Raw genomic sequence first — 20,858 nt, 5'->3', positions numbered from 1 at the left:
GTGCAGAAATATACATCATTAATGATAACATGACCCATAAGAACAGACATATGTAGGTCCAGCCCTGCAAAGCCAAGCTCACACAGCCCTTCAGGAAATAAAACATTGATCTCCAGGATCTGAATTTCTCACAGAGCAGCTTAAAAATGCTTCCATGTGCTTAAATATGAGCTACACTCCCCAACCTGCTGGGTTCAGGAGTTACATGGATGACAGCTGGTGCAAATAGTGAAAGATTTGTTTCCTAATTTTCTTATATTTTAAAGTGCAAATACTGAAAGATTTGTTTCCTGATTTTCTTCTATTTTAAAGTATGTTCTTCTCACATGCAAAACAAATGCAAGTGAAACAGCTGAAATCCTGTTTKTCAGAGGAATATCTACCTCCAAAATCCATAATCCCAAATAAGAATGGGTTTATCACRGTGGCCTCTTCTGGCCCTCRAAAAAAAAACAGTGGYCTTGGTGTCTGCTTGGAAGAGGCATCAAAAGGAGCATCTGCTTGTGCAAATATTCAATTTATTTATTAAACTGGCCAGAAAAATAACATCACAAACTGCTCTAGATACCATACAAAGCATGTTTAAAAATCCTTCAGTTATGTATGGGTTTATAAAAATAACTTACAATAATATTTCAGAAATCTCAGTAGAAATATAAGAATTTGTTCCCAGGYAGGAATTTAGGCATAAGGCATTCTGCCCACAGCCACAGTTCACACCATTTACTGAACTCCCAAGAACCATTTCATGAAATTAATCCAAACCTTTCTGCTAAAAGAGAGGGACACAAAACCAGATTTTTGCTATTTCTTGACAGTTATAAATGCAGATTATCCAACACAGGAGGGATAGTCAAAAATCYGGTATTTTCCATGGAAACCTCTGTTTTAAAAGTATTGTTTTCTTAATTAAACAACATAAAACATCTCACACGTGGAACTAAATACAACTTTTAGACCTTATCTATAWAAGAGATATTTCACTATTGGTTTTTGGAGTTTGGTTGGAGGATTTGTTTGTTTGGTTTTTGTTTTTTTTTGTTTATTCTATGGGCTCAATGATCTCAGGGAAATCTCAACACTTTTGTGTTCAGTGGCCAGTTTAGACCTGAATCAGTGCAGCTTATGACAGCTCATCTGGAAAGAAAGAAATTCACTCATATTTAATAAAGTTACACAGAGTTCTTGGAARTATCATTCATTCAACACTGGAATTCTGTCAGCTCCAAATTGGATTCATTATAAATCACATAAACTTCAAGAAAGATAATCACATCTGTTTTAGATACRTGATTGTTACTTTCAGGGAAGAAACCAAACAACTTTCTGTACCAAAAGGCCTTGATAAATAATTTTCCTTTCTCACTGAGAAGAATTTTTTCACAAATAAGGCTCTCTAAGTAAAAAGTCACAATGGAGTCAGTTTGAAAGGCAAAAATTACATAATTTTAGATGGCATTAAGCTTTTCCATGAGGACACCTTGCATTTGCTGTGTCATGGCCCAGCACGTGGAATTTTACCTGATACAATAATCTGAACCTGTGGGGATTTTTGTGAGTTAGGAAGTTCTTTGTTCTGAAAAGAACTAGAAAGGAGTGTGCAGGGAAAAAAACTAGAGAAAAATAAAGCCAAATCCAAACAGTTGCTGYCCAGCTGTGCTAGCAGTTCTTCTGTCAGTGCCCACCAGACAATGCAGGCTTCAGGCTGTGACTTCATGAAAGCATTGATGAAATGCTCTGCTAATCACTACTGGACACTCAAAATTCCCATTGCATTGCTAATTGCCAGCCCATCACCACCAGTGACCAGCTCCCACTGAAAGCTGAGTGAGCAGCTCTCCTCCTCRGGATGGAGTGTCCAGGTAAAGCTCCTCTCATTTCTGCAGCTGTCMCAAATCCTTCTTTCTGAATCTCAGGATTTGGATGCTGTGATGACAGTCAGTCTCTGGCAGCAGCAAGAATGGGGCTCTTTAACCTCAGCATCCACTCACAGTGGTGCTTTCACCAGAACGCTTGGTCACCGACAGGGTGGTGAACACCTTGAGAGAAAACAGAAAAAAAAAACTCTTAGTATAGCTAATTTTCTTTTTTTCCTGTAAGATTAACTTGGGCACGATACTCAAAACAGCAGCCATTTCTTAAAGTAAGAAAACAATAATGAAAATCATACAGTTAAAATCCTTGCCACTAACAGCACACACACAAATAACTTTTGTTCTCCTCATTTACCTCATGTACTTCCCTTTACAGAGGAAAAGAAAGAATTAAGGAAGTCACATGGCTTTACACCACCTCTTGTCTTAATGTTCCTAAGTTTTTACAGTAGGAACAAGCTCAGCAATAATAAACTCCAGCACACCTAATGAATAAGTGTCTTTATGGCTCAAAGAAAACATCTTTSTATGGGAAAGTGAAGTTAACTCAAGGTCTGGGCATTTGGAGAGAATTTTGCCTTTGTGCCTTTCYAGACATTACAGAAATGTGGAACTGATTGCTGATGTAGATATTATGTCTGAGATCTGTGTCCTCTCGACAATAGCTCTGAAAACACTCAGTAAAACCAGCGTGAAAAATTCCAATCTTTACTGCTTTCAAGTCACATTAAAGAAAACAACATATTCAAAAACAATTATCGTAAAATTAACAGATATTAAAAYTGAGGAAGAAAAATTCTACAAAAACTTGTTTAATACTAGTACTTTGCTATGCAAATTACTGCAGTGTTTTGCATATATATAATACAGAAAGGAAAAAAGAAAATCAGAACCACCGCTATCTAAATGCTTCAAAGTTGCAATAATTAGCTATCATCAAAGCCATCTCTCAGGAAGAATAAACTTAGCATAGAATAAAGTACATACACATTTCAACTATGCAAATAGCACTGAAATATCTAAAGATAATGGGGATCAGACAGATCTATATTGCTCTGTGTAGAAGCTTTGCTGCATTAAGGCTGCTAGCAGCTCTTCAGAGAGCAACATCAATAAATGATAAACCTCTTCCACTTTCTATAAGCACATAAAGCATTATACACAAATCAGGAAGACAAATGCATATCTAATATATGTGGCAGAAAAACAGTGACTTTTGAAAATAAAGTGTATGTCTGGAGAGAGGGGTTTGAACTTTTTATTTCTGGTCCAAAGTCTGACAACTTATGGGAGTCTTCATTTATTGTTATTTCACTTCAAAAGACCAAAGCACAAAAAGCACAAAATTTATCTGCTTTCCTCCTGGCCAGACTGCAAGCTCCAGGTGTGGGAGGGGACCACACTTCTCTCTAGAAAGCCAGCTGGAGTCGTTTGATTATTACTGGAAACATGAATTTTTKGACAGAATTTGCCCATTATTTAAGTGAAGACAAAACCTTAGACCCAATGGCTGGAAAGACACGATTATCTACTTGAAAGAATCACCCCAGCTTTCAGAAGACAATTTCTCTCCCTCCCAGATGCTCAATTGTACCCCCTGAATATCAGGCAGCACAGTGCAGTTGAGGCTGAGATTAAATTCTCTGGAGGGCTGAGGTCCCACCAGCTCTGTGCTCGCAGTTATTTGGACTTCACCTCGCAAGAAATTCTACTCTGAACTCRTGTTTGCTGCAGAATAAAAAGGCTGCTCCAAGGAGAGAAGTGAAATCTGGCTCTAAATTGTAAGCAGTGAGAAAGGGACCCTCAGTCTTAAGGTTTTCTTCAAGTGGAATAATTCCATGTCTCACAGGAAGCTCAGCAATTAATTAGCACTGGTGCCAGGGAAGATGTCAGCATTTGACCCTGTGACACTGCCCCTTTCCTGTTCAAATCACACTTCATTTTCCTTAACTTTTACAGAGATGTAACAAAAGCAACAGTGATATTATCCATCATTCTATTCATCCAATATGCTCACTCCTCACAGCTTTTAAGCATTTTTCTAATCAAAGAGTGCCATCTTGCACTTTGATTTTTGTTTACTGCTCAAGAGATTAAATTAAGGAAAAGCATAAAAAAAACCCTTTTGAAGACTGTCACTAAAAATGATCGCTGTTCCCTGGAGCTTTTAAATAGCTTATTTCTCCTGAGCCAATTTCTTCCTCCGCCACTCAAACAAATATGATTAYATGAAATTACCTCCCTGAATTATGTCTAATCATCATTCTATTCAGTTTCAATTTTAGCAGCTCAGATGTCCAGAATAAATTATGACTCTCATCCTCCCTTCACACTGCATATGCTAATACCCCACTTGAGTTCACAGGTTTGAATGTCTGGCTCAAAGAGCCCCCTCCACAYAGGGGAAGATAAGGAMCTGCTGCCCCTCTTCAAGGGCCTCMAAAAACACCATAGATGGTGCTACCAAGAGCAGAATCTGTTTTGTGGATGCTTTGAAGATGGTTCAATGGAATTCTTATTGCATTGCTTTAACTAAACCACCATGAAAATAGGAAACAAGAAAGGTGGATGTCACTTCTGCAGAGCAGAACCCTTGTAATACTTTATATTTTACACAACCAGAGATTCTGCACAAAGATTTACACAGGTCATAAACAAGCTTTCAGGGATCCTCAGCTGATGTAAACTRGTCCTAATGCAGCTAAAATTAATTTCTGATTTAAATCTCTGATTTACATCTGGGAGGAGCTGGGCCACACCTGCTAGAGAAAACTGAGCTCTTCATCAAAGAGGAGCAGCAAGATAAATGGARGAAAAAATGTTTGTGTAGCTTCATGAACTGAAGGCCTACAGAATAAARATCTTGAAGAGGAGAGAGTTTAACAGAAAAATTGTCATGTAGCTGGTCCCCTTCCCCAGCAGCAGTTTGGAAGCCTATTTTGAGCACACTAATCTGACTTTGACAACCATATCAGCAGAAATAGTATTTGAAGCCTTCATCATATTGAGTTGGAGAAAGAATCTATACTCCCCAGCAGATAGAGAACTGGATTAAGGGACACCATAAACTTTTCACAAATGAACACATTTTAGAAAGAATTGAATATCCCAGACTAAAACCAAGTGTTAGAATTCTAAAGATTAAAACCAGACAATTTCCTATCCTTTCCTCCCCACTACTTTCCCACAAATTTGGACCTTTTTGATAGAGCTCTGTTGTTCAGATTTCCARCACCTTASCCCAGAATGTTGTGAAAGCTGGGCTATGAGATGGCTTTGCATACAAACCTCTGCACAGACAGGATGAATTCCCACKGTGCTGTCCAGCTGTTCTTTTGTCAGCCCACATTTAATAGCAGCTGCAAACCCTTGGGTGACTTCTCCAGCATTTGGACCAAGGACATGGAAACCAATGACTCTCTCCTAAATGCCAAAGGTAATCAAATGCAAGCACAGTCATGAATTCATTTAGACAACGTGTAAGGTTTTCTTACTCATAACATATAATACATCAAAAATTAATGTAACCACTAAAATGTGAACTATCATTAGCACCAACAGATGGGAGATGGTGTAATTTTATTCCCTCTCTGCAAAGATTCAACCAGGAACTCAGGAGTCAGCTTCCTTACAAAGTTTTGCACAGGAGTGCATCAAAAGCACATGAATTTAATTTAAGCATCATGTGTGTCCAAAGCACAAACTTTATAAAACCCATATAAAACCATATAAATGTCCATATAAAACCATAGTAATGAAACCAAGGTAATGAGAGTTTAAATAGTTACTGAACTATTTTTTTTTTCCAGGGTAACTTTCAGCCCTACACCTAGATGTTTAAACATGTTTCAAATTTTCAGGACATGAAGTCAAAACAAATTAATGAAACACTTTAAATCACTATTAAACCTCCGCATTTTTTAAAGCAATTTTGATTAGAACATAGCCAGGGGTTCTAAGATATCTTCCACACTACTGCAAACTCCTCCAGAAAGAGGAGATGGGCAAAAACCAACAGGTTTGCAAGTTTTACAAAATGGTGACATCATGCTTAGAAAGACTGCAGGAAGATAAATCTGCATCTAAGGAAAAATAAATGGAGGTAAAGGAAGTTTTGGGTTGTTTTTTGTTTAGGACAGATAGCTATGATACCATCTTAACAGGAATACCTTTTCATAGCACATTACTCTTCATAATAATTCATGTTATTAAAATTAACTGCATTTATTGAACAGATGATGATCATTCTGAGATGGGCACAYCAATTCTTTTAACCAATACTACTTTTGCTTTTGCTTCAGCAGGTACTRGATGTTTCCATTGCCAGGAAATTTCATCCTAGTCCAGGGATAATCCTGGCATTATCACCCTAAAGGAGATTTGTGCAGCCAAGATACGTTATCCTTAGATAAATTATCTTGTTAGAACAAGCTCAAGAGTTTTAAGAACACGTGCARTTTTGGAGAGGTTACAAATTGTGATGGTTTCTGAGATACCTCAACTTCAGAGAGAAGAATCTCCCAGAAAAGAATGTCCACATTTGGGGAGGAGAGAATAAACCAATAAAACTCCTAACCATTTTTATCTGCATTGATTTGCTCACTTCTCAAAGTTAATGAACAGTCTTAAAGATCTCTACTTCTTATTTTTCATATCCTTATAGAAGTGCCATATACAAACAGGAATGGCAGAATTTTGCATTTTACTGGGGGTTGGTTTTGTATACACGGAAGTATTGTATCACTATAAATATTTATTGCATTTCAAAAGGTAGGCAAATTTAAATTAATTTRAATTTGTTAAAAACAACCTATTTATAGCTGTTGTATCATCAGCAGTCCTTATGATAAACATWCAGATACCATTTTCCCTGAAAGAAAGATGCACTTACGTTATCTCGAATATTGCAAATTATCTTTGCATAGCATTTGTTGTTATCTCTGGATGGCACAGTCCACTCCAGGGGCCAGAAATGACTATGGTACACCTAGAAATAAAACACAGGTTAAAAATTTCCAAGCATGATCTTCCAAAAGTTGCCAGATTATCCTCAGTAATGAGCTATGYACAGAACATTTAGATTACCTGAAATCATCATGATAATTTTTTCCCTTGATGAATACCRAAGAAAATCTCCACAAAACAAATACTAGTGTCATCCAATAATTTTAAAAGGGGAAGCCATGAGAATATTACACTTCCAGGACACAGTTCACCATGCTCTTATTAAATTACAAGCTGCTCAATGATCTTACTGAGGCTTGCAATAACAAAAAGCCAATAAGGTGACACAATATAGAAGTCAGTGTTTCATGAATAACATCAAGAATTTCACTCAATAACAAAAATGTGGCTGGGTATACACAAAGTTTGTGGGCAGAAAGGCATTTAAGCCTTTGCCCTGTGGTCAGGTAAACAGTGTTTTACACGCTGCCATTTTGGGTTGTATTCATTTATTTAACTCCACTCTTATTTATAATAAATAAGATATATAATAATAAATTATAATATAATATAAAATAATAATAAACTCTTATTTAACTCCACAGTCCTATCCAGAAAATGTCACCTGAGAGGGAGGCAAATTCTCAACTTCATGAACCACCACTTACCTGCTTATTTCTGCAGATAATGCTCCTCAGGTGATATTTGCAGGGCCTAAAATTCAGGTTATTGAGAGATCTCCCCTCATGCTTTCTGTAATATGGTCAGTACAGCATTTTGGAAGAACAGCCTCAGGCACTGAGTGCTTATTTATGTCTAATTTCACTGCTGAGCAGCAATCCCAGGGAATGAAAAGGGATTACTCACGTGAGGACAATTAAGCACATATATACTATACTTTGTRCAGTCAAAATAAACAGGGAAAATGAGCACAGCATTTGGCTTTATGAAGTAAAATTCACTATGGCAAAGAGTTTGCCATGCTGTAGGTACAAAAGCTCCACTTTGACATAAAAACCACTGTATTGCTTCCAGCACATATCCAGCTTAAATTTATCCTGAAGTATTTGCAGACACAAAGAAATCCTTTTTCTCTTTTTTTTTTTTTTAAACAAATATTCCACCTTCAAGCCCCTGTTTGCCAAAAATAGAACATATCTACAATTAGAGCTATTGGAATTGAGGATTATTTTTATAACATGTCCAGGAATAGCCAAGGAAGACAAAAAATATACCTACTCACCTCCTGCCCTTACATCAGAGCACAAAATGCTATTTTAATTGACTCTTAACATTATTTTAAATTACAAACTAAAACCCAGATGAAATTAAGGCATTTACCTCAATGTTTTCCTCCCCAAATTTCTCCATTGCGGTCTCTTCAGAGTACCCACAGGCTCCATACTCCAGAGGAGTAAATACAGTAGTTGGAACATTCACATAGTCACACTGTATGGCATTCAAAACAAAACAAAAAACCCACACAACATCAGTAATAAAACCAGCATACAGCAGTCTGAAACACAGGAAGAAAAGCTCAATTATTCACAATTCTGAAAGCTCTTTTGTTTGTTTTTTTTTAAATTGTCTTAAATTAAGGTACAGTTTTGTGTTTTTCCATTCCAGAGGTGTTAATTAGAGCAAAACAAAAAGACGATTTAAAACCACACTAACATTGGTAAGCACAGATTAAATGGAAAAGGAAATCCAGTGCCCCATTTTAAAAATGTACCAAATCACAGGATGAACTGGAGATAAAAAGTAGCCTGTTTGAACATGTTATTTTGAGTTGGGGATGCTGCAAAGGCACCACTACCATTCCAAACTCATTTTTCATCAGCTGKGATGCCAAAGAACCAAAGGCATGAAGTACAGCCATTTGGGGGGACAGTGAAAACTTGTCACTTCTCCCAGTTTTGTATCATCTCCAAAGTTTTTGAGGGTGCACTTGTGCTCATCATGCAGMTCCATGAATTTGGATGTTAAATAGCACTGGAGCTGTGTCCAGCCCTGTTTCACATCACCAGTGACCTGCCTTCAGCTGCCCATTGTCACACTGGTCACAGCCCTTCAAGCCCATCCCTTCAGCCACTTTTCACCCCACCTCAATTTGTCTGTGACAATGGCATGAGAGACAGTGCCAAAAGCCTTTACTAGACTCAAAATTAACAACCATCCACTGCCCTTCCTTCCCATAGCCAGCAGATGAATCATTCTGCCATAGCAGACTGGCAGGCTGGGCAGCTCTATTTCATTTCTAGCTATTTTATTTTCTACATATTTCAACTCGAATTAATTTTCTTTGTGACTGGGGATTAACTAAGATGCTGATTGTTATTCCTTCCCCACCTATCCATAACACCTCATTACATTTCAATCACCTTTTCCAGATTTGTTACAAAGGCAGTGTGAGCCAYGTTCCCATTTAAGTAGTTACTCATTTCTTGGATTCAGTGAATGAGATGATGCTTCCTTTGGCAGCATAAGGATTTTTACACCTTGAGAGACTTTTCTGGCATAAAATATAAATTAAGACATATCCATAGCATTGCAGCAACAAAAAAAATCTGGCTTCTACTACAGTTTCCTAAACCTTGCCTGGCTAATTCAATGACACGATGAACACTGATTCAGGATTGTGTTACTGCAATACCTGCCAACATAAAATAAACAACTCAATCAAGCTCTAAATGTGACTGGTGGTTGAACTTGCTATGAATACAGCAGGGTCTGAAAGAGAAAAGCYTTTTTGGTCATGCCATGTGGTTATGGAGGTGAGACAAGCACCAATATCAGTGTAACAGTTCTTTAAAGAACTGTTTTAAAAAACCTCTCCTCCTGCTTTTAACATAARGTGTCAATGAGCACCCACATTATTCCCATTTGAACAACCACAGCCTGGCTGAAACCCAGACCTTCACTGCTAAGAAATACAAGCACTGAATCCATTAATTCAACTACTCAGGTACAAAGTTATTGATATTGAATTATTGGTACATCTGATCAGCCTTTGTGTCCATATTTAATTACAATTAGGACTGTGTATAGTCATGAAAACATACAGATGAGAAGTGAATAAAATTAGTGGAAATAACATTGAAAATTAAGAGCATCACAAACTCTTATTATACCCTATTTGGGGACCATAGGCAGGTTTAGTAAGCTGCCTTTAAATYGGTGTTAAAGCACTTAACAGGATGGGAAAGATTGCTGACTTTTAGGGAAGGCAATAGAATTAAAAACAAGTTAAATGATTGATCTCTGTTAGTTTCATTATACTCTGAGAGAAAAATAGACCCTCTTAATAGGAAAAAAAAAAAAAGACTACTGCTTAATCCATAAGGTATTAATTTCATCCTACACAATTAGCAGAACACGTCTGCAGTAATATCTTTGCCAGGGGAAAAATTAAAATGATCATCAAAGCTAATCCTTAAAATTCGCCTGTGTTTTCTATAAACAAGCAGACTCGCACACTGCACTCAGAAATTGAGCAGTGGCAGGTTTTTTTACCTTAGTGGTTGCCCCAGCATAAAGCCTCTGGACTAAGAGCCTTCCTGCCTGGATGGCCACGGGTGTGAGCTCCAGCTTGTCCTGCAGGATATCTCCCACAGCATAGATATATGGCACATTTGTCTGCTCCTCGTCGTTGACAGGAATTTTTCCCGTTCTGCAATTGGAATGAACAAGAGGAAAAGATCTRAGAGTTCTGCTGTGAAGATTGGAGGTGTAAATAACCTTGCAGGAGTCAGGACCCCCAGCTTGAAGAGAAAGATTTGTATGTGAAGTATGAGGGAAAGAATTCATATTCATAATCTTACAGTCTTGGGCAGGAATATAAAGTARGGCAAATTCGACTAAAATGATGGGAATTCACACCCTGGATGAGGAAGAAACCTGAGGAGCTGTGATTCATCTCCTGAATCACTGAGGTGAGGCATAAACCTTTTCCTGAAACACCCTCTGCCAGCAGCTTCCAGGAATGACAGGAAGAGACATTCTCCCACTCCACTTGCAGGACAAAACAATTTTCCCWCTGCTGAAATTTCAGTCCAGGAGTTGAAGCTGTTGATAGAAACTYATCCTTCAGGCTCCTGCACAGAGACAGGTCAGGCTGCTACACACCCTACCTAAGGGACAGCCAGCACGCTTTTTAGCTGTGAGTGCACTGAGCTAATRGAAGTTTTTAATTATTAATATTTCCTACTTCATCAATAAATGAGATGGTGCAGTAATCACCACAGGAAACACATGTAACAGGGACACCTATTCAGAGAGACACAGAAACAGYCACACAGTTCATTGAGAGACCAGTGGCAATTCCCATATTAAAAATCCAATTTTGCACTTAACAATTATACAGTTTATGTTAATAAGTTTATAGTTCATTCTACTAAGCTAGTAATATGTGTCCTGACATCAGAAAGATGTGTRCTGTTCTACTGAGGACCAAAATTTGAGAGGAGCACAGTTTCCACTTATTTGGAATACCACAACTGTTCACTTTGACATCATCAGTTACTGTATTCATATATAAAAACTCTGCATTGTGTCAAGTTCATGGTCCCATGTCTTTTCTTCAAAGGGAAGATCTTTGAAGACCCACATGCCTGGAAAATATTTTAGTTACCAATGTTGAAAATGTTACTGATAGCTCCACTCCCTGGTGCAACAACCTCACTACATTAAACATCAAATACAGTCCTACAGGAGGCACGGATTGTTCCCAAGGGCTGCTTCAAGGCAAGAAATAAACTCCTCCAAAACCTAAAACACATCAAGAACTTGTGAGGTTAAGGAATGCCACTTGAAACTTACCTTTCAAAATAACAAATAGCAGCATTTACATTAAAATATAAACAAAACTCATTGCTCTAAAAGCCTGTATGAACAAACAGATTTCTGCCCCAAGAGGTGATTAAAGCAAGGAGACAAGAAAAAGAGAATAAGAGGAACAACAGATCCTAGAAAATCCTGTAACTGGAAGAAAACAAGACAGATCAGTGAACCTAGACAGAATGGAACAGACACTTCTTTTCTCCCAGGAATTAGAAATAGCCATTTCAGCAACAAAAAAAAAAGCAAATGTAGCAGCACTGTGGGGGAAAATGCAGCTACCTGCTACATAGTCTCCCATCCAAGTGAATTCAAAGAGAGGACAAATTTTTCCTCCAAGCTTTTGGATGTCTCTCCTTTTTGGATGTMACAGGACATGACACAAGCTCAGCAGAGAGTGGCACACTGACATCTGTCCTTACTTTTCGTTGATTTTCACTCCCACTTTGTCCAAACCGATTTTTCTGGTGCAGGGATCTCGTCCGATCGCCAGCAGCACCTGCAGAACAGCAGTGCACGTTGCTGATTTTTCAAAATTCAAAATTGTATTTTCCTCAGGCTATTATTTTCAATATATACTAGAGATTTGTGTGTAAGGCCTGGTCACAGTAAGATGAATACATTTGTTACTCACTGTACATTCACAGAGTTTAAGACAAGCCACACTATCACCAYGACCTAACAACACCAGATTTTAATGCTAAGGTTAAAAGTAGTTAAATAGCTTTCCCTAGAAAAAAAAAAAATTAAAAAAAGAAAACCTGAAGAATATTTAAAACAAATCAGCTATTCTAAATAAAGATTCTTAACAAATTCTTTAGTTCCTTCCAGTTTTATATCAAAGTGTGATATCCTTTTTATATCCTTGCCAGATCAGGTGACCTCAAAATGCTYCATAAGGAAAGGGCTCTTTAGGAAAGAAAATCAGAAGCTTAAGCAAATAAAAATACCATAAAATTGTATTTTTTTTTTAATCAGAAAATGTAATTTACTTATATAGGCTCTCAGCCAAGTCACTGTCAAAGAATGTATTTTTTTAATTTTGTTTTTTTTGAGCATTTGTTCAGACCAGGACAAATTTTACCCATCCTACCAACTCTGCAATCTTAACAAGCAAATCAAATTCCAACTTTTGGAAAACTGCTACATGCTTTCTAGTCTTGGACAACTGCCCAGGTAAATATATATGATGCTTCTCATATGACAACTAAGAACTGTCCTGAAGGAATCCTGAGATCTCCTTCAAGCCTTGTAGATAACCAAACACAAATCTTCACAGCTGAGGATCTTAAAATGCAGCACCTACAGGTCACAGCTTCTGTGAGGAGTGACAACATTCAGTGAAAGATGTAGCAATAAGRAATCAGAAGTTTCCTTAATGAAGGGATGGTATAGATTTCCTTGCTAAAAAGCTTTCACTATTGTGGACTAGAAAATAAAACCAGTGTTACAATCCTGGGCTCTGCAATCTTTGTTAAACTTGTGTTGAGGGTGTCCTTGTTAGRGGGTGACTGATGCCCTGTACAGGTAAATGAGGCCACTGGCACTCAGGATTTGCAGTCTGAAGTATCAGGCTGGCAAAGGGCAGTCTTTATGCATTCATGTAGCTCCAAATACTCTATTCTCAAAATTTTTTTTTTGTYCTTTCAGCATCAAGGCCTATGAAAATGAGTGGGGTGAGGTGTGATGGAAACAGTCAATCAAACACACAATGCCATACCTGCAGACCACAATTTTCCTCTTTTCAGTCTCTAATGAAGTTTCCTGACTGAYTTGCCACTGTTTTTGTGAAGATGTGTGAACAGCAGCTCTTGACAYGACATGCCACCACCCATTTAACTTCTGCACAGACCATTGTTTTTGTGCTGACTACAAAATGTGCCTTAATTACTGTGAAAGCTATTATAAATCATTAGTTATCATTTATTACAAACATCCCACTGGGAAAAACTGCTGCAGTTGATTCCATGTGACCAAGCTCATCTATAYCCCTAAGCTAAGAAACAGGTTTCAAAAGCATGCAAACTGATTTGGCAAGGCATAATGACCATGGACTTTGGAATTATTTTTTTTCAGATTAATTATCTGCTGATTGTGTGCAATTAGCATATTGTCATGACTGAAATAATTATTAAAAATCTGAAGTGTGGCTGAAAACACCTCACCAAATCTCAACATTTGGAAGGCTATTTCACATTCTTCATGCACATAGATAGGACTCACAGTGTTGTATTCTCCTTCAATTATCTGRTTCCCCGTTGTGGACTTKGCTGTRACCTTCAGTATTCCAGGAGTTCCTTCCTTAACCTGCTCAACCTACAACATTTTGGGGGTTGAATGGTGGRRAAAAAAAAAAAAAAAAGTTTAGTTTCAAATAAAAATATTCAAATTTATATTTTTCCCACCACATATCATTGAGAGTGTTTAACCATGAACTAAAATTAAGCATTTATTCTAAAGATTCTTTCCATTTCTACTTGCATATATTAATATGCTGGTTTATGTACTGCATTTATTCTTATGGCCAACACAATAAAACCTGATTTCTGTTTATAAAAGTGGACTGATGGTTAAGTTCTTGTCCAAGCCCACCTGTTTTATCCACTGGGTACAGAAGAGGAGAGTAGGAAAGAAACTCTTACAAGGCATGGAAACACCATCAGACATTTTCTCCAACTGTGCCACTGTTCCTTCCACTCATGGGAAGCCACTGCCACAGAGAGCCCTCAGCAGTACAAAAATGAGACATGTGAGAGTGCCACACTTAACCTAATTCTGGGAAATTTTAGTGTTCATCCTACAGAGGAAAAGCTATTTCTCAACAACACCCTCAGTCTCACTTCATGTTCAGCATTTAGAGGCAGAAAAAGCAAGATTTTTGATGATGTTTTTATTCCTGTCCAGTTTTTTAATTGAAAAAAGCCAACTTTGCCACCTTACCATCCTTAAAGGATCAGTATGCCAAACTGCTCCTGTTCAAATGCAGCATTACTTATATATTATTTATAATATTATATATTATTTTCAWWTTTTTTCTTCAAATGAAAGGTTTTAATAAGCACAACATGCATAACTTCAAACACAATGTTTGAAAGAGATGAGCAAACCTGCTAAAAGCCTATCCAGCAACATAAGTTGAAGGATATTCTCCATTAGCACCAGGGCCAAATGTTTTATTCTCATTAAAATTAAAGACATATAGTGTAGGGACAGAGTAAAACACACAAAAGTGAATTTTGTGACTGTGGCAATGGACTGCTCATCACAGGATGCATCTGGAGGAGCCAGATCTGCTTGTAAAAACAGCTTCCCTTCTTTCTCATCCCCCATTAGAGCCCTCAAAAACTGAGTGAAACAAAAGCTGGACCATCATCATCCCTGCTTTTCATACAGCATGGGATTTATGCMATGGAAATATGCACAAAAATGAAATTCCTTGAAATACTTCTCACAGCAGCTCTCATTCTGTGAGAAAGGCTCAGAGCCACAGTGGGAACTGGCAGGAGCATTTTTAAAGCTGCTCTTGGTACTGCAAAGAGGGGAAATGAACAGTTTTCACTGAATTTAATGTTTTAATCCCCAAAGTGTTAAACTCAGTAACACGCTGGTTTAACACCAAATTGAAATTGYTTAATGCATGATTTGCTGTTTCAAAATAATTAAGCACTATTGGGAAAAAAAAAACATAAAGAAAAATAGTTAGGACCTCTGAAGTCTTTGATAGAGCAATTTTGCATAACAAAAGCTCCAAAATTTTTTAAACAGATATAAAATTCAACCTGAATTTGCCTGTATATGTGCCTATACACACATGTAACTAGCTGCACGAGCACTCTGACTGAATTCAACAAAAATTGAGCAAATATTTAAGGACTCTGCCATGCAGAGGATACAGATGGATAYTTCTAAAGCCCATTTACTTTTCTGGATAGTCCACTGATCCTTGGCATATAAACACTATTTGCCAGCTGAGAATTTGAAAACTGGCAATGAAAAATGTGRCTATTTRTGATGCACTGGACCCTGATCTTAGRAGAAATTATGTATCTGTTTAATTATGGGCCTGTAAGGAGTTTCACAGATTTCAGGACAACTGCTGAATTTAAGTATATTCAACGTTTGCAGAACCAGGACGAGCAGGTGTAACATTTTCAATGCAACATATACTAACCCAACTAATTCTGATACAAACAATGAATTTTGAAATCTCATAGTATTTTAATACTAAGATTAAATCATACTTTTCAATTAATTGAGATTCATGGACTTAATTTAAAACAAAAAATTACCCATTTTATATCACAGCACATAATATAAGTTCAACTTCGTATTAATTAAAATAATTTACATCTTAAAACATTATGATAGGTATGTTCTAATCAATTTTAGCCACTTTAAGCCTACCTTGATTGGYACAAACTCCCTGATAAAGTTGACTCCATGTTCTTTCATATATTCTCCAATTTTGTTTGCCATATCCTGGTCAAATCCTCTCAAGAGAATGGATCTCACCATCACAGTGACATCTAATCCAAGGCCTGCAAGAAATCCTGCACATTCCAAGGCAACATAGGAAGCTCCAACCACCAGGGTTTTCCCTGGACAGTAAGGCAGAGAGAAAAGATCATCACTGGGAAAAAAAAAAATGAAAAAGGAGGGGAAAAGGAAAAGAAAGATAGAGGCAGTCAGAAGATTGTACTGTGCTTTATATTTATCTATTTTTTTTCTGTAAGAATAGAACTTTATTCCTTTTCCAGCTCACTAAAAAAAACCCTGCTTAATTTTTTTTTGGAAGTTCATCTTGAATAAAGATCAATATGTGACAGAATAAGAAGTTATATCTAGGAATACACATACAAAAAAAAAACCGAATATGAAAACTCTGAATCACCACAAAAAATGTGGAGGGTTTCTTTAACAAAAATCTAGGATGAATTGTTAAAAAAGATATGTGCTTTTTTTCCCCTTCTGACTATTGTTTTGAATATTTTGCTGCAAATTTTAGCTCCTGAGAACTAAGAGGGAAGGGTTCAGGTTTAAGAGAAAAACACCATCATCACTTTAAAGACTTAYCCTTTTGCTAAAGCATTTTATTACACACAGATTATACAGACAACAAACCACAACAAACCACAGTAACAGGCAAAGATGGAAGTATGAAATTATGGAAAATATRTTCCTTTTCCTGCTTTTCATTTCTTTCAACTGCTTCATCAGGCTRCATCAGTTCTACCACAATTTGGACCCAGGCTATAAAACCAGGGCTCCCCCACAAAGCCAGGGGTGATGGAGGCATCACACTTACTCAGCAGACACTTAGAGTCTGGCAATACAATTCTCTGAAGATTTAAATCTAAAATTTATTGGGGTGGTGAAATAAAACGTGCAATTAAAGGCTGCAGCATTGCTCCTGTACCCAGGAACTCAGTGAAGATCACACAGACAACCTCAATCTGASAGCCTTTAACTCTGGGATTCCTGACTCCTCCACCTTGAAGTTCCTTTAAAGCACCACTTTACAGGCTGTATTATTTGCTATCTTTAATTTCATTACTAYTTATTAGAAAGGAACACCACAAGGTGTTTTGGTTTCAGAGAGATTATGCCAGTTATTTATTTCATCWCTCTAGGTTTGCCAGCCTGTAATTCCAACCTCTTTTTCTACATCAAGCAACTTAGAAGTTACTCTGCTATGAAAACACATTTTATCTTCCTATAACATTTTTGCTTGGCATTAGCAATTAACCAGACACTTGAAAGCAGTTCACTTCAAAGTTGAATTATCTTCACTGAGTAGCTGGAAAAAAAAACCCTTTGCTGAGTTTCAAGACTGCCCCAATGCATTAAGACAGATTTCTACCAACCTCATCAGCAGCTATGCTATTCCTACTGATATCTGAGGGTGGAGGTTTCTTCCAAGAGCATGCTCCTGAGTGTGGGGAAGCATTTACATGCAAGGAATGACTCCACATTCTCCCATTTTTACCTGCTAATGCAGAATTCCTTGTCTCCAGGCACGCCCAGGTAGCGTGGTCGCTCACCAGTGGCAATGAGAAATCTCTCAGCCGTGTACAGCTTCTCAACTCCTTTTTTGTTTGTTGCCTGCAGACAAAGTGTTAGTGCAAAGTGAATGTTTTACCTGGGAAAAATGATTCTATTTGAAAATCATCTCCATTCAGAAAACACCACAGGAAGACASAGCTGTGGAGTACCTTGATTGTGTGTGGCCCAACAAATTCTCCGTATGCATTCTCAAACGTGACCTTGTTGTCTCTCAGGGTAACCCKATAGCCCCAGTTGAGTGAACCAATGTAATTCTGAACAGATTCTGTCATGGTCATCCAGTTGTGTTTGACTGTCAGAAACAAAAGAGGGAGGTTCATCTTTTACACTGAGTTTTTCTTTTTCCATAGTGAAACTCGTATTCTCAGATTCTTATAATGTCCTGTGGTTTGTCTTACTCCTGTTTTATTTCAGGGCAAATCTACTGAAATTCAAACAATTACATTAGCACAGGCAACAGGAGAGGTCAAGAGGTATGACTTAAAACATTGAAAATTAAGATTTTCTGCATTATTGACAAGTTGATATTGCTGTGAGCAGGTGACAATGCTCAACAAATGAAAACAATGCMTCTGCATGCTTCCCACTACAAGATTACAGGCTAAATAAATCATAATCCTATAAACATGCGTATCAGAGATAATAAAAAGTAAAATCTGTCTTCTTACATAGTAGTGACAGACACTTGGGGAAAAGAAATCCTTGCTGGCAACTCTCAGAAGTTTCTGCCAGGCAGCATTCTGGGGTAGTCCCTTAGATGTTGTGGTACATTCAGAAATGGAAAATACCTTATTGCTTTTATTCACACAACAGTCTCATCAATGACTAACATGATCAGAAGCTATTAATAAAAAGATCAAACATGAAGGCAATAAGCCCCATGACTTTAGACTTGAAAAGCATCTCAATTTACATGAAATCTCAATTCACATGTAATCTCAATTTACATGTAATCTCTCCAAATTTGCCTCACGTTGTTCAAGCCAGCACATGCTTCAGTTCAACAAGCACCTGATTATGAGAATCACCTCATGATTTTCAGAGCAAATGACAAAACTGAAAAAAAGTGTCCTTCTTTACCCTCCTCTGTAAAGTGCCATCCAAATTTGCGTGAATCCTGCAAKGCTTGTCCCAGTAAAGCAGCCTGATGCATCAATTTTTTAGGTATGCAGCCCACATTCACACATGTTCCTCCAAGACCTGAGAGGAAAGAAGAGGTTTTCACATCAGTGTGGCAGATTTCAAATGTGAGAATCAGATCTCTGAGTAAAACTTGTTTACAGCACAATTGCAATGAGGAGAAATTTACCCCATGAGCTTCCCTGAGGTGTAGGTGTGACAAAGTCCAGCACCATCACTTTCTTATCRTATTTGGCAGCCTCCTGCAAAACAAATTAAATAAAACACATATCTAAATATTAGAGGTTAAATTTGGAGTAGRCGATAACATCATGCATTGCTGAAAAGCTTTGTGACTTTTAATTAAGTAACAATGAATGATTTGCAAGGGAACAGGCAGACAGTCWTTAATCTTCTGAATTCATCTGTGCATTCAGCAGGAAAAAAAAGATGAAAGGAAAAAAAAAAAGGCATTCATCCTGCTACAAAGCAGCATGGCACCACCACAGGAGACTCCGTGAGTCCAACCTCCTCTTCAATCCTCCATCCTGTCACTTTGTYCAGACTATTTCCCAATGTCCCCATTTACTTTTAACATACTTAATAAATTCCTAATTAATCCAGTTTTTCCTTCAAAGATGGTTTCTCCAACATTTGTTGGAAACCACATTAGGCAATGACATAAGCAGTCACATGGCCAAGCATGACAACCTTAATGACTCTATGATTCTATATTTCCCCTAAGAAGTTTCATCAGGAAATCTACAATTAATGTCTGTAAATGATGACACTGAGAATGATCTGCTGATTTCATTGCTCCTTTTGTGCTTTTTAAGAAAAAGACAAAGTCAACAGTGGTAACTGCTRCTATGGAAAATCACTTTGGGAAGCTCTGTGCAGCTGAGAAACAACAGCAGATTCCTCCCATGAGATGAAGCAGATTAACTTTGCTACTTGGAGTAGCCACAACTATGCTGGCATCATGTGATGAGTTCTTAGACATACAAGCAGTAACAACTACAGGCACAGGATATTACTCTAAAGRCACAGGTTTGGTTTGGGAGGAGCTGGACAGCCTTCAGCATTTTGTTACCAGTAATACTTGTTAATCCTAACAGCTGACAATCAGAATTCCAATTTTRAATGTGCCTCACTTCATGAAAAATGCAAATCATATTCTAAACAACACAGSTTATAGACACCTTTGGAAACTACTGCTGTGCTGGATTTCCACTTCCAATAAAGATCTAGGTCRGCCAAGATCTTTATGATGCAAATTTCTATCCATTAGCAGCACCTCTGAGAAAGCTCCTCAGAAGGACACTTAGGGATGGAGAGGTGTCATTAAAGCTCCTTTTTAATGGCAATAAACACTGATCCAAAGGGCTCTTGCAGGGTTAGTTAAGCAGAATGCATAGAGTTTCAGACTGCTACACATCACATAACACAGCCCAGCCTTGCATCGCCACCCGGGCACAGATCCCACACTGATATAACCCCCACTCSTGCTGAGTGATTTCCCACAGCCATAAACCTGCCCTGTAGGCTCTCAAACCTTCCAGGGCTCAGTGCAGAGCTGCAGGAACACAGCAAGGCTGCTTAGGGCTGAAACTGCAGCCTTGGATCTGCAAGGCTGGATCTGCAGCTGGGTTTTGCCAAGTCAGCCTGGCAGGGTTAGCCCTCACTGTGCAGACAGAGCTCCAAAMTAAGCACAATGTGGAGAGGAAGATGTGCACACAAAGCTGCATGTGCCACAGTGAAAAGCACACATTGAACCAATCTAGACAAGATGCTGCAAACCTGAGTGTGGATAGCTGGAATTTCACATGAGAGTTGTGTAGCTGGGGGGTTTTTCTTCTGTTTTGGTTCGGGCTATTTTAAAGCACTGTTYGTTAATTTACCAGAAAAACATTGAACAATCTAAGCAAAAGTCTGAGGTTGATGTGTGTGAAACAGCTTCACTTCAACTACATGAAAGAGATTTGAAATGCACACATTAGTACCGATAGTGATGTTGACTTT

At 37.8% G+C, this 20,858-nt stretch overlaps 1 protein-coding gene across 3 annotated transcripts in view; it reads right to left on the bottom strand.

Annotated features, from left to right (window-relative positions):
* Positions 1 to 498: 498 nt before the first annotated feature.
* TXNRD1 (thioredoxin reductase 1) overlaps positions 499 to 20,858 on the bottom strand; it is a 34,041-nt gene continuing 13,681 nt past the window's right edge. For all 3 annotated transcript variants that reach the window (XM_057382210.1, XM_057382211.1, XM_057382212.1), the window contains 12 exons: positions 19,027 to 19,099; positions 18,798 to 18,917; positions 17,867 to 18,009; positions 17,641 to 17,756; positions 16,059 to 16,284; positions 13,878 to 13,970; positions 12,077 to 12,153; positions 10,332 to 10,488; positions 8,160 to 8,267; positions 6,766 to 6,861; positions 5,163 to 5,297; positions 499 to 2,039 (listed from right to left, as the gene is read on the bottom strand). In XM_057382210.1, the coding sequence (XP_057238193.1) occupies positions 1,977 to 2,039; positions 5,163 to 5,297; positions 6,766 to 6,861; positions 8,160 to 8,267; positions 10,332 to 10,488; positions 12,077 to 12,153; positions 13,878 to 13,970; positions 16,059 to 16,284; positions 17,641 to 17,756; positions 17,867 to 18,009; positions 18,798 to 18,917; positions 19,027 to 19,099 (1,407 nt within the window). In that variant the 3' untranslated portion in view covers positions 499 to 1,976. The remainder of the gene's footprint in view (positions 2,040 to 5,162; positions 5,298 to 6,765; positions 6,862 to 8,159; positions 8,268 to 10,331; positions 10,489 to 12,076; positions 12,154 to 13,877; positions 13,971 to 16,058; positions 16,285 to 17,640; positions 17,757 to 17,866; positions 18,010 to 18,797; positions 18,918 to 19,026; positions 19,100 to 20,858) is intronic.

Source organism: Malurus melanocephalus, unplaced genomic scaffold (assembly GCF_030028575.1).
Source record: "Malurus melanocephalus ecotype Western Australia unplaced genomic scaffold, MMel_1.1 scaffold_554, whole genome shotgun sequence".
NCBI lineage: Eukaryota > Metazoa > Chordata > Aves > Passeriformes > Maluridae > Malurus > Malurus melanocephalus.
Note: the sequence above shows the minus strand (reverse complement) of the source record. Positions and strands in the feature narration are given on the sequence as shown.